Source organism: Mustela nigripes, chromosome 10, assembly GCF_022355385.1.
Source record: "Mustela nigripes isolate SB6536 chromosome 10, MUSNIG.SB6536, whole genome shotgun sequence".
NCBI classification, from domain to species: Eukaryota; Metazoa; Chordata; class Mammalia; order Carnivora; family Mustelidae; genus Mustela; species Mustela nigripes.
The window spans coordinates 41,993,225-42,010,690 of record NC_081566.1 but is presented as its reverse complement, the minus strand read 5'-3'; the positions used below and the strand labels follow the sequence as shown (position 1 = coordinate 42,010,690).

General features: G+C 56.2%; 1 protein-coding gene across 2 annotated transcripts in view; it reads left to right on the top strand.

Moving 5' to 3' along the window:
• The window catches only part of LRRN2 (leucine rich repeat neuronal 2), a 61,326-nt gene extending 53,918 nt beyond the window's left edge, over window positions 1–7,408 (top strand). For both annotated transcript variants that reach the window (XM_059413204.1, XM_059413203.1), the window contains one exon: window positions 4,379–7,408. In XM_059413204.1, coding sequence (XP_059269187.1) covers window positions 4,594–6,732 — 2,139 coding nt within the window. In that variant the 5' untranslated portion in view covers window positions 4,379–4,593 and the 3' untranslated portion in view covers window positions 6,733–7,408. The remainder of the gene's footprint in view (window positions 1–4,378) is intronic.
• Window positions 7,409–17,466: the final 10,058 nt, after the last annotated feature.

Below are 17,466 nucleotides of genomic sequence, written 5' to 3'. Positions count from 1 at the left end.
GGGGGCGGGGCCGAGCCGGGAGCGGGAGCGGGGCGGGCCCGGGGCGGGGTGGGGCGGGGCTGAGCCGGGGGGGCGGGGCAGGAGAAGGAGCAGCGTTTGACCAACAGCTTCTCCCAAACTCTTCGTTCAGAGCTTTGCCAAGGATCTGAGTTTAATAGGGAATGTAAGGGACCATTCCACACTTCATACCAAATCCAGAGCAGCTGCCTGGAGGAGGTGAGTCCCACATACCTTGCAGAGCCAGCTCTTGCAAGAGAAACTTTGCCCCTGGAGTGGACAGCCCTGCTTCCCTGACTGTGGCCCCAAGGCCTTCAATCTCCCATCACTGAAGGCGAAGGCTGGCCAGCAACCCCCAGCCCCCAGTCAGAAGGCAGGCTGAGGTCGTGTGCAGCCTGCTGGCTCTGTGTCCCCCTGGTGCCAGGGCCAGCCACGCTCACACAGGGACAGTGTCTTCCCTGTGCTGTCCAGGTGGAGAGGGGTGTCCCTCTAGCCTGAAATCAAGGAGTGGTGTCTGCAGGGGCCCATCAGGTGGCTCTGGGGGAGGAGGAGCTGAGGACCCAGGTCAGCTCTAAAGGGATTTGCATCTGAGGCAGGCGCTCTGGGCCAGCCCTGTGCTCTGCTCTTATAAAGCAGACTTGGATCCACCAGGCAACAAGCCTTGGCTGGGCTGGTGGCTCAGGTTCTGGAGTCCGAGACCTAGGTTTGAATTCTAGCCCAGCCATGTGGAAGCTGCATAACCTCTGAGAAGTTACATAAGCCCTCCAAGCCCTAGGTGCTTCCGCTGAAGGTCCAGACTGAATGATTCCTTCTCCACCTGCATGCGGGGTCGATGGGAGGCTCATCTCTTTCACCGCTGGTGTCTTTCACAAGCACCCTCTGTATGCGCAGCCCTGCACTCAGTGCTTTGGGGTTGCAAAAGCTTGTCAGACGTGGCCCCTGCTGCAAGGAGCTTGAACTCCAGTTGAGAAAAATGTCCACACAATCATTTGAACTCCTGCTCACCCCAGAGATTATAGATAAAAGGCAATTAGCTTTCTCTGCAGCTCCCGGCAGAGATTGCTAATCAGCCTGCATGAGTGGGCATGAGTGGGCGTGTGCAAGACGGCCTGAACCCGTGTTGGCAGGTGAGTAGGCAGCTCGGTGCTCCTCCCTGGAAGGGGCTGCGTGCTCAGCAGCAGGGCGAAGGACCTGTCTGGGCCATTGCCAAGCCTTGGGATCAGGGGTGTGGCCAAACGTGAGTCATCCAGCCAGTGCCTCTCTCTGGGTGTCGAACCCCAGCCGAGGAGGAGGCCCTCTGCCTCCCGCACCTGCCTAGCCAGAGGGGCATGAGGAGGAGCGTGCTGCCTGGGGTAGAGGGAAAGGCGACTCTTGGGAGGTTTTTAATTAAGTCTTAAGTGGCTCCTTCACCCCCTGCGCACATCTGAGCCCCTGTAGCACAAAGGTGTTAGAACAGAAGTGTTGGAGGAGAGACACCTGTGGCTCAGTCAGCAGCCAAAGCCAGGAGGATGCTGGAGCCTAGAAGAAGACCCCCTCCCCAGCCCCGCAGCCTTCTCTGCCCTTCAGAACTGTCCTGGGCTCTCCTAATGATTTTGCATTTTTCAGCCCTGCCAGAGGGTCACTCTGTAAAGGTGTGACAGTTTCTCTGTCTCTGCCAAGGCTTCCCCATACCACCTGGCGGCCACGCTGGGCCACCGTGGACGAGCTCAGTAGGGGCCTGTTGAGCAACAGGACCCAATTTCTGCTCCCCCACCCCCCACAGAAGTCCTAGAGCTGCAGAGTCTCGCAAGCCCGGAGGATGACCGGAACTGGACGAGAGCTCACGTTTATTGAGCTCCTTCTGTGTGTGCCCCACTCCGCTCCCTTAACCCTGATAATCGCCTCATTTTAGACATAAGGAGCCGATGCTCTGAGAAGTCAGTCAGTAGTATGTCTTCCTAGCGTGCTTTGGTAGGAAGGGGTAAGTAATAGTAAGATCTCTCTGCCGGTGGGTTCTGCTCCCTCGTGCCAGGCCTAGGCAGGAGGCAGGGGCCTCTGGTGTGTACATGCAGGAAGACGACCGGCCTAGGTCCAGGCCCATGACTAGGTCATCCTGGGACTCAGCTGGTCCCTGTTGCCTCTCCACGCACAGAGTAGACTGCAGAATCCCCTACCGTCTTCCTGCCCACCACTCCCTGGCTTGAGCGGCCAAGTCTCCCGGGCTCCCCTGCGCACACATGTGCGGGCCTGCATGCGCGTGGACACGTGTATTTGTTTGCTCTCAGTTTTATGTCAGGACACACACCCCCCCCACGCAAAACCTCTGTGCATTTTAAGTCACGGTTGTTTTCCCAGCTTCAAAAATAGCTGCAGAGGAAGGTGGGAAGTAGTCAAATGTAAACAGGCGTACCGCTCTCCTGCTCAGGGGAGGGCACCCTGCCTCCAACTGCTCCCCACCCCTCCCCAGCATCCTGGAAGCGGGCTGAGGTGGACACAGAGCCCCTCTGGCCGGCTGAGAGGCACCTGCCTAGAAGGCAGTAGCACCCATGGCCCCAGGGGACAAGAATGGGCAGCCAGCTTCCTGCAGCAGTGGCCTGGGGACGGAGAAGTCTGGTTTAAGTCGCCCAGCCTCTAGACTTGGGCGGACTCCTGTCTCCTGCCGCTTACCAGCTCTGTGTCTTGAGCCAAATTCTTTAACCTCTCATGAACCTCAATTTCGTCATCTGCAACGGTGTGGGAGGAGGGATTAATGCTTATCTTGTCGACTCATTATGATGTTATGGCCGTTAAGTGAAATAAGATATTCAGAGTCTTTGAAGAGCCCGGGCACATCTCAGGTGCTATAAGTGCTGGGTGATTCCCTGATACCCGCATTTGGAACACTACCTGAATGGGACCTCTGCTCAGGAAGGGACTGGGCCCAGCAAGGCCCGCTGCTTTTCCCCCATGTCCATTGTAGGCCAAGGCTGGACTTGCCTCCAGGGCCATGGAACCTGGCCTTGGGATCTGTGGGAGAGCCCAGATTACCCATATCTGGGAGGGGGGAAAGAGCAGTGGCTTTGATTCTACACTGGGGGTGGCGGGGGGGATCCTCCAGGGGGTGATGGGGCCCTGGGGCCACAGAGATTGAGTCACACAGTAAACATTCACTGGGCCCCTGCCCAGTCATGACTGAGAGAGGTTCCCAGCTGAAGAGCCATTTCCATGAGATGGGGTCCAGGCTAGGACGGAGGGGAACGTGGGGCTAAGAGCATGAGGAGGGCCCCTTAGGTCAGCCAGGGGTGGGGAGTTTGGAAGATGCTTCTGTAGGAGGTGACTGACCTTGAGTCTCAAAGAACAGCTAGGCCTTGTCTGGGAGACAGAAGGAGACATGGGAAGGGGGCATGTAGCAGGATAACTCAGCTTGAGAAGGCCGTGCACATCGGGTAAAGGGGGAGAACAGGAAGAGAAGCCAGGAGGTTGGCTATGGCCAGGTCATGTACCTCACCTGCCGTGCCAAGGAGCCCAGGCCCAGGCTTCTTCATCCCACCTCCTCCTTCCGGCGAGCTCAGCCAGGCTGCTGGACTGGTGGGAAAGTTGCTAAAAACTGAAGCTGTACATGAGGAGAATCCCAAGCAGATCCCGGGCGGCACCAGCCACTTCCCCAGCCAGTCTGGGTGTGGGCTTGGGGGTCACTGCCTTCCTACTGCCAGAATCCTGGGAGCCCCCTCACCCGGAATCTAGAATCTGTACTGTTTCCACCACCCCCTACCCACACTGCTCAGAGGGGTGCCTGGAAACTCTCACTGTATTTTCCATTTACCCAATGAGCCAAGGAGGGAGGGGGAGATGTAAGAAAGGTAGGAGAATCTGTTCCACCTGTCTCGGCTCAGAAGGACTGTGGAGATGACAGAACTTCGGCATCCTCTCTCCCCTCCAGACACGCACACACGCATACTCCTTCCTGAGTTATCCTGGAAGCTTCTTGGTTCATTCTTGCCCTCCTCCCAGGAAGACTTACTCCCTCAGCAGATAATAGAAAAGGACACTAAAGCCCTAGAGTGGGACACCTGGGTGGCTCAGTGGGTTAAGCATCTTCCTTCGGCTCAGGTCATGCATGATCCCAGGGTCCTGGGATCAAGCCCCGCATTGGGCTCCTTGCTCACCAGGAGCCTACTTCTCCCTCTGCTGCTGCCCCTGCTTGTGCAAGCTCTCTGTATTCTATCTCTCTCTCTCTCTCTGAAAAATACATTTTAAAAAATAAAGCCTGAGGGCTGTAGGAGAGAACCCAGGAGCCCTGAGTGTGGCCCAGCCCACCTCTCTCAGCAGCTTTGCCCTCCACAGTCAAACAGGGGTGACACAAGCAGGGAGAAATGGATTCTGCTTCCCTGCCTCCCCCTTATTCTGCATCCTCTTCTTCCAGGGCTGCTGTGATGGGGCGTGGCGATGAATGAGCCAGCCCAGCCCCAGCCGACAAGGATGGAGAGCCGCACCCGGGAGGGTAAGAAGCAACGCCCACCCATCCCCACGTAGAATGACTGTCCTGGGAGGACCCTCAGCCTGTGAACCTGTGAACTGGCAAGAGTGGAAGGACTCCAGACTCTTCTCGTGGATGGTCCCCTACCCTGCAGCTCCATCATGAGGCTCCTTGTGGCCCCCCTTGTGCTGGCCTGGGTGGCTGGTGCCACTGCCACCGTGCCCGTGGTACCCTGGCGCGTGCCCTGCCCCCCTCAATGCGCCTGCCAGATCCGGCCCTGGTACACACCCCGATCGTCCTACCGCGAGGCCAACACCGTGGACTGCAACGACCTGTTCCTAACAGCCGTGCCGCCCGGGCTGCCCGTGGGCACTCAGACCTTGCTTCTGCAGAGCAACAGCATCGTCCGTGTGGACCAGAGTGAGCTCAGCTATCTGGTCAACCTCACAGAGCTGGACCTGTCCCAGAACAGCTTTTCGGACGCCCGAGACTGTGACTTCCGGGCCCTGCCCCAGCTGCTGAGCCTGCACCTGGAGGAGAACCAGCTGACCCGGCTGGAGGACCAGAGCTTCTCGGGGCTGACTGGCCTACAGGAGCTCTATCTCAACCACAACCAGCTCTACCGCATCGCCCCCAGGGCTTTCGCCGGCCTCGGCAACCTGCTGCGGCTACACCTCAACTCCAACCTGCTGAGGGCCATCGACAGCCGCTGGTTTGAGTCGCTGCCCAACCTGGAGATCCTCATGATCGGGGGCAACAAGGTAGATGCCATCCTGGACATGAACTTCCGGCCGCTGGCCAATTTGCGCAGCCTGGTGCTGGCAGGCATGAACCTTCGGGAGATCTCCGACTACGCCCTGGAGGGCTTGCAAAGCCTGGAGAGCCTCTCCTTCTATGACAACCAGCTGGCGCGGGTGCCCCGTCGGGCCCTGGAGCAGGTGCCCGGGCTCAAATTTTTGGACCTGAACAAGAACCCACTGCAGCGGGTAGGGCCTGGGGACTTCACCAACATGCTGCACCTCAAGGAGCTAGGGCTAAACAACATGGAGGAGCTGGTTTCCATCGACAAGTTCGCTCTGGTCAACCTCCCCGAGCTGACCAAGCTGGACATCACCAACAACCCCCGGCTGTCCTTCATCCACCCCCGCGCCTTCCACCACCTGCCCCAGATGGAGACCCTCATGCTCAACAACAATGCTCTCAGTGCCTTGCACCAGCAGACGGTGGAGTCCCTGCCCAACCTGCAGGAAGTGGGTCTCCATGGCAACCCCATCCGCTGCGATTGCGTCATCCGCTGGGCCAACGCCACGGGCACCCGGGTCCGCTTCATAGAGCCGCAGTCCACCCTGTGCGCTGAGCCGCCAGACCTCCAGCGCCGCCCTGTCCGTGAGGTGCCCTTCCGGGAGATGACGGACCAATGCCTGCCCCTCATCTCCCCCCGCAGCTTCCCCGCCAGCCTCCAGGTGGCCAGTGGAGACAGCCTGCTGCTGCACTGTCGGGCGCTGGCCGAACCGGAACCTGAGATCTACTGGGTCACTCCGGCCGGGGTCCGACTGACGGCTGCCCGTGCGGGCAGGAAGTACCGGGTGTACCCCGAGGGGACCCTCGAGCTGCGGAGGGTGACGGCAGATGAGGCGGGGCTGTATACGTGTGTGGCCCAGAACCTGGTGGGGACTGACAGTAAGACGGTTAGTGTGGTGGTTGGCCGGGCTCCCCTGCAGCCAGGCCGGGACGAGGGATGGGGGCTGGAGCTCCGGGTGCAGGAGACCCACCCTTATCGCATCCTGCTGTCTTGGGTCCCCCCACCCAACACAGTCTCTACCAACCTCACCTGGTCCAGCGCCGCCTCCCCCCGGGGCCAGGGCTCCCCTGCTCTGGCCCGCCTGCCACGGGGCACTCACAGCTTCAACATCACCCGCCTCCTTCAGGCCACGGAGTACTGGGCCTGCCTGCAAGTGGCCTTTGCTGATGCCCACACCCAGTTGGCATGCGTATGGACCAGGACTAAGGAGGCCACTCCTTGCCACAGAGCCTTAGGGGACCGGCCCAGGCTCATAGCCATGCTGGCTCTTGCTGTCCTCTTGCTGGCAGTGGGGCTAGCCGCCCACCTGGGCACTGGTCGGCCCAGGCAGAGGGTGGGTGGGCGGCCTCTCCTTCCAGCCTGGGCTTTTTGGGGCTGGAGCGCCCCCTCGGTCCGAGTGGTGTCTGCGCCCCTCGTCCTGGCCTGGAATCCAGGAAGGAAGCTGTCCAGGTCTTTGGAAGGGGAAACACTGTCCCCACCGTTGCTGCAAAATTCCTGAAGCTCAGCCTGCTCCCCGCAGTGGACAAGTACCTAGGACTCCTTTTTACCAAAAGGGAAGCGGTCTGGGGCAGATGCCCTGCCAGGAAAGTGACATGGACGCGCGTGCTGGAGGCCTGGTGGCTGGACCGAGACAGACAGGGCTGTGTCCCTCCAGGAGCTGCTCCTACTGCCTCCAGAAAGTCGCCATTACCTTCTGGGGGCCAGTCTGCTGACATCATGAGGAGCATCTCCGAGGAACAGGAAGGACTCTGGCCGGAGCCTCCCATCTCCCTAGTTGTCTGTGTGCCCAGAGGCGCCTGGGCCCCTGCTTGGATGTCCCCTGCCTCTGTCCCCAGGCCCTTGGCCCAGGGGGAGAAGCCCCCTCCTCTTCTCTTTCTTTGTACAGTTTCAGTTGCTTGCTCTTTCCCCTCCTGGGCAAGGGCTGAGGGAGGCCTCTCCTCCCCACCTTGGGGGACCACTCTCACAGTGGGTCCCCCACCAGATCTTGAAAGACGTTTGGGGAGAGGGATGCCCAGGAACACCTCATCTTGGCAAGCCTGGATTGGCACTGCAAGGTTGACTTTCTACAGGCAATTTTGTACCTTTGTGGAGAAATGTGTCACCTCCCCCCAACCCCATTCACTCTTTTCTCCTGTTTTGTAAAAAATAAAAAATAAACAAGAATAACAATAATAGGGGGGAAAGGAAACAAAAGGAAAAATCATCTTTGACTACTACGTGTAACTCTAAAGTCCTCTTCTCAGGGATCTGTACACCCAGCGGCTGGCATGGGGAAGGGCTGAGACGGGGCAGGAGGGGAGAGGGAGATGGTGATAGAGGGCACAGGTGTTCCCTGGGGGTCTGAATCTGGGCCTACTCCCCAGAGCCCCCGTCAGTGTGAACGGGAGAGCTGGGGGCAGAAGGGCAGAGAGCAGGAGAGGCTGACGGGAGAGGGAGGAATCACAGGAGGAAAGGAGAGGGCGGGAGAGGAGAATGGAGAAAAGCTCAGAGAGATGGAGAGAGTGGAAATTTCCATCACCAAACATTGTCACCCCTTCTCTTTCCCTGATAAGCAATTAACATGCCAGTGCCTAGGAAGCACTTCCCGGCCTATTTCTAATTAAACAAACCCAAGAGGCAGAGTCATGCAGAGAATTGCAAATCATCAGGACAGCAAGAACTTTGGCTCACTGGGGCAGAAGGGGGTGTGGGGCGATAGAGGATTTGGGGAGGGGAGGACTGTGGGAGAAAGAAATTGCTGCATTGATCTTTCTGGTCCATTTCAGCATCATCTGCAATGAGCTTGGTTTGCTTTTGCAGTATTTTCTTTTTAAAAGACAGATTGACTTCTTAGGACCAAAGGCAAAGAGGAGCATCTGTCGGAAAGGCTGTAGAGCCCAGGGGAGGGGCTGCTGTGGCTGATCACGGGGCCACAGCCCTTGCTTCTGGAAGGGACTAGGAAAGCCACAGGTCTCCTGAGACCAAAGAAGCACCACGTGAGGCTGAGCACCCCTGCTCTCCAGACACAGATGGCAGACTTGTTGCGATTTGGCTCCAAGCCGCCGCGGAGATGGCAAATAGACACGCAGGTAGAGACGGAGCATCAAGCCCCACGGAGCCAGGGAAGAGGACACTCACCCCAAGGCCGCGGGCAGGGCTCCTCCGCAGCCCTTTGGTGGCCACAGATCCAGAGGCTTTCCTCCTGTCAGCCAGGGGGCGCCCACATCACAACCACCTGAGGGCTTGTGGGGCACAGGTGGCTGGGTCCACGGCTAGTTTCTGCTCTAGATCTGGGAGGACCCAGGAATTTGGATCACTAGGAAGTGTTCAGGGGACGGAGCTGCTGCTGGTCGGGGGACCATGCTCGGAGAACCCCAGAGTCTGGCCTGTGGGGGCTAGAAGGTTTCACTCCCTCCTCTGTGGACCCCAGCGTGTTTAGGGGTAACAGTAGGTTCTGGCCCCAGGAGAGACAGAAAAGGGGCTGGAGGGTGGTCTGTCCGCCCCTCCCCCACCACAAGTGGCCTGCTCGGCCCGCGTTAGGAAATGACCACCCTCTGCCCCGTTCATGCCTGCTTTTCTCCATGGGCCAGTCATGTGCTTTTTAGGGTAAGGGGCTGGGAAAGCAGAGACAGGACCCACTGTCTCCCTCTCCCCTTTGGGCACCCATGGCCAACATTCCTAACAGCCCCGTGTTCCTTCCTGGGGAGCTTTAGGTTCTGGTGGCTACTCCTGGCAACTCTGCCCACTGACTGGAGCTGGCCGGTGGGATCTAGCTTGCTCTCTATTGGTAAGGGTCAGGCCATACCCCAATCCAGAGCTCTGTGGGGAAGATGTGGGGCAGAGCCTGGGCTGAGCATGAAGAAGGGGAGTCAGACATCGATGCCTCTCCTTGGGCACTGGTTGCCTTTCTTGATCCGGGCCCCCATGGCACAAAGTATCAAGGTGTCGTTCCCCTAAACCAGCCCTCAGAGCCATGTAAGCCTGGGGAGCCCCACAGCCCCCTCCCATCACCACCGCAGCTGCCACCCAAGAACTTTCCTACCAGCCCCGGGCCTGGTCCTAGCGACCCAACCTCCAGCCGGAGGCCCAGGGCCTTTGGCCTGCGAGCTCAGAACACCTGTATGCATGCCTGAGCCTGGGAGGCAGAAGGCCTCTTTGCCACCCTCCTTTTGCACAGTCTTCTCAGTTGCAGGGAAAAAGCCCTGCGAGAATGGTGGAAGCCCTGAGCCCCACCCCATCCCCCGCCCCCCACGCGGGCAAGGGGATGCACTCCTGGCTCCCAGTCCTCATGGTTCCTGGGACCCCCTGCACTGCTGCCTCCTGGCTGCCATGGGCCTTACACTTCTTGTGCCCTTGACAATGAATCCCTCCTTCTTTGGGGGGGAGGGGGAGGCAGGGAACTGTTGTAGGTATATGAACCTATCTCTCAGCTGAATCCCCAGTCCTAAATAAGTGGCTACCCAGAGAAACTGGGTGAGCTAGCAGAGGAGGGAGGGAGTGGCCTCTTCCCTGTCACAGAGATGTCACCGCGGGGCCATAGCCAGCTGGGGAAAGGAAGGAAGAGGTGCTTTGCAGAGTATTGTGTCCTAGAAGAGCTAGAAACCAAGCAGATGAGAGCCAGCAGCCCCTCCCCTGGTACCGAGCAGGGTACTTAGCTCAGGTGTGTGGGGCTTGGCAGGGGGACAGCGCCACCACGCCCCAAAAGTCTGTTTAGACACCATCTCTGTGGGGAGAGTCTCTGTTTTCACACTGGACCGAGCGTGTGGGCAGCTAACATGCTGGGTCTAAAACAAAACAGCCATTAAGCCTGGTCTCTTCTGTGCATTTAAGATGGATTTTTCTTTAACCGTAAATAGAAAACAGTATTTATTTCCCTTTACATTTTAAGTTATTACAAAGGGTCTGTCATTTCCATACATCGAGATGATTTCAAAACGCGGCCCAGCTCTTGGGTATTAGCCTTCCCTCCCTAGGACATGCCCCTTCGAGATTGCTCTGCCTGCCACGTGCTCTGTCACGGCTCTGACTGTGGAGCTGGGACACCGTTCCGTGGCTCACCGCACAGCCTTCCCACCGTCCTGACGGGCTCCATCACTCCGCGTGCCTGGCGTGGCCACTCAGCCACCTACATGCCGCTCAAACACGCTGTCTTGCAGCCCACGTTTCTGCAACCTCCCAGGGACACGCTTTGTGGGAAGCTGTGTGAAACGCGGAGAGGGTGAGCGGGAGGCAGTCCTGGGAGCTAGCAGCCTAGTCCCCACTCAGAGAAGTACACGCTGTTGGCTAAGTGAGTGTAGGTGGCCAGTTGGAGTTTTACTGGTCTCAGCACTGAAAATCCTTTGTTTCAGGAAGTCTCCCAGTCCTGGACAAACTGGGATGGTTGGTCAACCAAGTCTGGCAGCTTCTTTCTAACTGTGCCCTCTTCTTTCCTCCCTTCCTGTCCTGCCTGGCCTTCCCTTGCCTTTCCAGACCTTTCCTTACCTTTCCGGACCTTTCCTGATCTTTCCGGACCTTTCCTTCCTTCCTTCCTTTCCTCCTTTCCTGTCCCTCCCTCTGCTCCCCCCCCCCCCCAACCAACATGTCTCCCCCAACCAACAAATAGTTAATGAACGTAACTAGGTGGGAAGCAGAGGGGTCGGAAATGGAGACGCAGGTACACATCTCTGAGCCCGTGGACCTTGCACTGTCGTGAGTGGGGAAAGTTGATGGACAGGACACACAAGCAAGAATCGACCGTATGCAGGGTGGTCATGAGGACTGTGGAGAAAAACGTAAGTCACCCAAGAGGGTTGGGGGACGATGGGGCCTTGCACGGGGTGCTCCGGGAAGGCCTCATGGGAAGCTGATATTGGAGCAAAGCCCTAAGGGAAGAGTGATCCAGGCCGAAGAGAACAGTAAGGGTGAATGAAGACCAAGAGCAAGGAGGTTAGTGTGGCCACAGCGAGAGAGCAAAGGGAAGGGCAAGTGTGAGCCTTCCTGGTTGATCCTTCAAGGTCGCTCCCACCATCACGTGTGCAGGCTCCGTCAGTGCCCTGCCCTGCAACAGCCAGTGGGATTCGTTCCAGGGAGTGAAGAACCACCCTGACCGGCCTTCAGTGCCATCTCGTGCTTGTCATCAAGCATGTCCCTCTGAGGGAGAGGCTGCAGGGACAGCAGGAGTCCCTACCCTGCCCTTCTTCTGTCCACCACAGACAACGCATTGCTGTTCCGGCCTGACGTCTGCTTTCCTTCTTGATGATTTTCCAGAGAGAGCCCCTGTGTGTTCTGCAGAGTTTTCCCAAGGGTCTCATCAACCCGTCTTTCACCTTCCGCATACAATTCCAGCCCTTTGGCAGGATCCTTTTGCAGTCCTCTGATTCAGAGCAGCTCCTGTATTTTTTATAGACAGCTGGTAAGGAGGGCTATGGAGAATGTCTGTGCACCAGCCTCTCTGGTCAGCATTCACATGCCCCACTGCATTTCAAACCCTTATAGAGGGGATACCACTATCCCCATTTTACTAACTGAGGTATCAGAGCTGGGGAGAGGTCAAATGATTTATCCAAGGTCACACAGCTAATAGGTAGCAGAGCTGGGATTCAAACACGGATTCCAAGGGCTCGTTTTAACCACCCCGCTCGACTCTATTCAAATTCATACACTTTAAAAGTATGTCAGGAGTTTTTTGAGAACACAAGAACTTCTAAAATCTGTGTGCACTGGAGAGCTCCCCTGTCCAGCCACCTTTATTTTTAGATGTTGCCCTCTTTTCTTTTTTCTTTTTTTCTTTCTTTCTTTTTTTTTTTTTTTTTTTTAACACTCAGTATAATTTGAGACTTCATTGTCAGGACTTCAGTTTTAAAACCTCTTGAACTCTATTCTCTTGAGAATCACAGTTTTGGTTCCTTTCTCTGAATTCTTGAAGCATGCTTTGTGGAAGTCTGGGGGGGTGTGTCTGATTTTTGCCCCCTCACCCCTCCCTCCCGTAGATGCCAGGAACTCTAGAACAGCGTAGTGGCTTCCTCCAGGGGGCTGATCGCTCCCCTCACCAACCAGTTCTTTGTTGTTGGTCAGAATTATGTCAGGAGCAGCTTTCCCAGTGGGTTTCCGTTGCTTCGGAGCCCAGGCGGCAGCTGGGCAAGTCAGGAGCTCCTTGGAGACCCAACGCCGAGCCCGACACGGCACCAAGCAAGTATCCAGGTGGCAGCTCTGGCCTTTGCACCCATGTTAGAGCACTAATTAGAAAATGCAGTCCCCCATGGCCACCTTCTGACCAAGTGGCCCAGATCACTGTCCTACCACAATGCTTGCCTGAGCCCGTCTCCTGTTGTCTTCATCCCAAAGCTGGCTCTGCTGCTTGTGACCTTCCATGACACCCCCACTCTGTCCCTGGCATATACTCAGTGTCTTTGTGTCCCTCCAGGTTCTCTTTCCTGTAGTCGCCGACTAAGGAACCCAGAGATCCCCTGTGCCTTGTTTGTAGAAATTTCCGATCCCCACAGCTCCCCACTCCCACCTTCAGCACCACTATGCAGACAAGTGGTCTTGCTGGGGGATGCCTTAGAGCTCTGAAAGGGCCATCCCTGAAAAACGGTAGCTGGCTTGGCAGCAAGAGGACTCGAGTACATGGACATGGTGGTAAGGAGCGCTACTTCATCCCCTGACTGCTGTCACCAGAAATCAAAAAGGGCCAGGCTGTCAGCCTATAAGGACAAAAGAAGGAACCCGGCCCAACCTCATGGTAAGAATAATGGGCGGCCCACTGCAGCCCATTACTAAGCTCTTGGTTATCTACTTTCTCGTCTGTCCTTGGTAATAACTCAAGGAGTCAGGCAGCACAGATAAGATTATTGTCCCCATTTTACAGGTAAGGAGACTGAAGCTTGGGAAATTTAAATCATTGACCCCAGGTCACACCACCAATAAGGGTAGAGCTGGAATTTGAACACAGATCTTCTAATTCCCAATTCCCCTGTTCTACCCACTTACCCACACTATCTTCTACATCGAAAACAAGAAAGCAAGTGTAGTACACTCCTCTCGGGGATCTGGGAGGCTAGTTGGCAATAATCAGGCACTAACTACAGACGGTAAAAAGAAGATGCTCTCACTTGTACTGGCAAGGGTTAAAGGAATGGATGTGTGGTGGACGGGAGCAAGAGCCCCAGGACTCACAGGAGAGGGGCTGACAGAGCAGAGGAGCCTCAGTAGAGAGAGTGAGCTGTGACAGGTCCTAGTTTCAGAGCTTAAGGGTCACCAGCCACCACTTATGGAAGTCCCGATTCTCACAGCTGAAGCCAGCCACAGAGTCCTCTGATTCAGGCCCCTGCCTTCCCCTGGCTTCAGTGTCATTATCTCCATTCATGTCACAGTGCAAGGGAACGAGCCCTCTAGTGTCCTGGCTCAGGGCAGGGCTGGACTGAGTCCTCCTCCTTGGGACCCTCCACTAGAGCCAGTAGCTCAAAGATGGACCTGGAGAGTCTATTGGCCTCTACGAATTGCTGACAGATTTTTCTGTGTTGATTGTGAAATTTTCCAAAGAGAGGACACTCTGGATTTAATAAGACTCTGAAATGGGTCCAGAACTCTGAAAAATCAGGAATTACCACATGAGAAGGTCCAAGAGTCACACTCAAAAGCGCAAAGCCTTAAGAGTCCAGTCGGGAGCTGCCAAGGGAAACAGGGACACCCCCAACATTTTGAGAATCTGTTGGGGAGGATCCGAGTGGCGGACATCCACCATCCCTGTACCTTAATGGGATTCAGATTTCCGCAGGTAGACATTTTTTTTTAAATGAAGGAAGTGAATTCCCCGTGTTTTCATTTGCAAACCAAGCATTCCTGGGCCTGCCCCTAACCTTCAGTCAGCTTCAGGCTTTTAGCTCATCAAAATCAACAAGCCTCCTGGAAATGTGCTGCACCCCCATGTCAATTCCATGGGTTCCTCAACCCCAGGAGCCACATTAGAGGTCCCGCCGCCAGGGAACAACATCTTTCTGACTACTATGTGCCGGAGGCTGGCACGGGATTCACCCAAGTGCCTTGGGAAAACCAGTTTCAAGGCTTCCTCCTCTGTAATCTTAGGTAGATTAGAATCACCCATCCTGTTCTGCTTCTCCTTAATGTCCCCTTCCACCGTTCTTCAACGTCTCTGACAACCCCCCCACCCTGCTTGTTCACACCCCAGCTGTGTGTCCACGTGCCCAGGCATGTGCTTGCACCAACACACACAACCTTGTAAATGTCATTTGCAGCTCTGCTCCAGTCCCGCATTCTACACACCATCTGCTAGAAGCTATTTTAAGCACCTAATAAAACCATTTTAGAATGAATCCTGAGGTATTCTGCCCTTTGCTTCCCTAGGGCAAGAGCAGTTGGGCTCCAGATGGAGCTCCATCCTGGCACCAAGTGACAGGGAGAAAGAATCCACCCAGGGCTAGCGGGAGACCCCAGTCCCTTCCCCACCAGCAGCACAGCATGTCTTGGCTTTGACCATGCAGGACCACATGCAAAAGGGAGGACGTTTGGGTCTGGACAGAGGGATACACCTGGATTCAAATCCTGGCTGTGGTCCTGTGGTAGCTGTCCACTTCATCTGTGAACAAGGGCTGGTGGACCTCACTCTGGTGCCTTGGGTTCGGGACCAGTGCCCAGACGCTGCGAGCTGCCTCGTGAGTTGTTGGGGGATTCATGAGAAAATTGAGGTAAAGCACCTGGCACTTAGTAACGTAGTGATTCTCAGCCGTGGCTGTGCATTAGGATCACCAGGGGAGCTTTAAAAACTGATGCCCAACTCCACAGACCAATTAAACCTGAGTCTCTGGGGGCGAGATACAGCCATTACTACTTCTCTTGAAAGCTCCCCAGGTGACTCAAATGTAGAGTCAAGGCTGAGAGTCACTGTAGTAGGAGCTCAATACATTCAAAACCACCTTTATGACTGAGCCAGCTGCCCCTCTTTTTCAGGACCTCTCCTCTCTCCCCAGGGCTCCAATCATCCACTCCTGGCTTCTTCGGGAAGAACTATGGGGAAATAACCTTGCCTTTGTCTTCTAGTGTGGCTAGATGTGAAGGCCCATTGGGAGGATGGGTCCTGCGTTCAGTGAACCTAGTCAGGCATTCGCTCAGTCATCACCCAAGAGGCAATGGCCATGTTTATGGTGTGCCCCAGGGATACAGGGTTGAATAAAGTCAGCCCTGTCCTCAGGAGTTCGCACCATGATAGAGACTAATGACTCTCTCAGATCTGGAAGAGTCTTCCAGGCCCCCCCCCCATCCCACCATAGAACTTCCCTCTACAGCCGCCCCATCATCTCCTCGCAGCTTAAAAACTGGAAGTGACAGAGAGCTCCCATCTCATAAGGCAGCCTGTCTTTATAGCAACTCTATTTGTTTCAAATTTCTCTCTTAGACTGAACCAAAAGCCTGGCCCTGTGATTCCTACTCATTAGCTCTGAACTTCTGGAGCACTTCAGCCCAGGCTTCCCCTCCCACGTGACAAAACCACAGCTCAGGGGGGCTCCCTCAGTGGTGGGAGCCACTGAGACCCGGCAAAGGGACTGTAGCCGACACCACCCTCAGAGCATCAGAAGGCCAAGATGGAGCTCCTTGTGACCCAAGTGCTAACTCTCCGGCTCGCACAGGTTGTGCGGGGACACGAGAGGCAGCGTGACACAAAACACTCACAGAGGAACTGACCGCACTCGGACCGTGACCTCCCCTCCGGTGTTCTTTCCCGTTGGCCCACAGCCTCAGCCTGCCCCAGCCCAGAAATCTTCATCAGTCCCTGCTGATGGTGGGTGGTCATCACCTCACAAACAGATACGATGGAAAACCACTGCCAAGGGAAATGGCGCATCTCGGCTCCCAACTGTGCGAGCAGTGCTTCAGCCACCGACAGAGCCACGGAGAAAATAAGTCTCGTGGCAGGGTGGGAGGCAGTCAATAAATAACTGGAGACAAGAATGTCAACAAGGATCATGACACAACAGCTCCCTCAGAAGTCAATGCGATGGAGAGAAAAAATTGGGAGAGGCCCATGGGAAACAGACGAAGAGCTACAGTTTTTACAAAACAAAAGTTGTGTTAAGATCCCGCTGCAAAGTCCAAGAAGAAATGAAGAGCCTTTCCCCTCCCCTTGGGAGTCTACCTTGTGATGAGGGAGTCGAGTCTCACCCAGTGAAAGCGTTTTTGTACTAGGCCGGCAGTACAAGATGGCGGCGATCCAGGGTTAGATGGAGGGGACAATGCACCAAGCCAGTATCCAGGAGGGGAACACAGATGAAGAGCTCAGAGGAGAATCAGCCAAGACTAGGGAGGCCAGTGGGGCTTTGCCCTGTTTTAATTTATTTGTTTGTTTGTTTATTTTTAAAGATTTTATTTCTTTATTAGACAGAGAGAGAGCACAAGTAGGCAGAGAGGAGGCAGAGGGAGAGGGGGAAGCAGGCTCCCCGCTGAGCAGAGCGCCCGATGCGGGGCTCATTCCCAGGTACCTGAGATCATGACCTGAGCCGAAGGCAGCGGGGCGCCCCTGCCCTGTTTTGAACAAAGACACCGGCTCTCCTCCTCCTTGCCGACCCCTCAGCAGACACCCACTTCATCCTGGCGGAGAGACGCCACAAAGCTTAGGGAACCCGAGTGCCTGGCACACAGAGGAACTCAGTCACGGTGCGTGTGTGGTCAAGACCCCCGACACAGGCATACGATGGGTCAGGCCTAATGGCAGAGTGGGGCTTGGAGCTGGGGGAACCCCTGCGGTGGCAGAGATGGGTGCATCTGAGAAACCACGCAAGCCACTGGGTGCCCGCGGCCGAGCCCGTCGGGGTGTACTACCAGCAGGCCCATGCTGGGACCCCCATCGGGTCCAGCTGCTGTAGCCAGAGGGGGCATGAGGAAGGGCAACGTCGCACTTAAGCCAAAGGGAAATCCACAGCAGCCTTCCCTCCGCGCTGACTCTTCCCCAGATGGATCGAAGGGGATGCCAGCCTGTCAGCCCAGCCATCCCCTGGCTCCAGCCGGACCTCAGGGAGCTTTCTGGAGAGAAACCAGGTGAGAGAAATACGGAGGGAGAGACACCCCGGAGGAGTGTGGGACCAAAAGCAATATTGTGTTTCCCACCTTTCAGCCTGCCCATCAATTCTGCAGAGAAGAAACAGGCTCTGATTAGTACAGAGAGGGAAGTAAGTAAGTAAGTCTCTTCCCCCTCCTCCTCCTCCAGCTGCCTCTCACTCCTCCTCAACCCCAGTGAGGACAAGGGGGAAGCCTGGGGACCTAT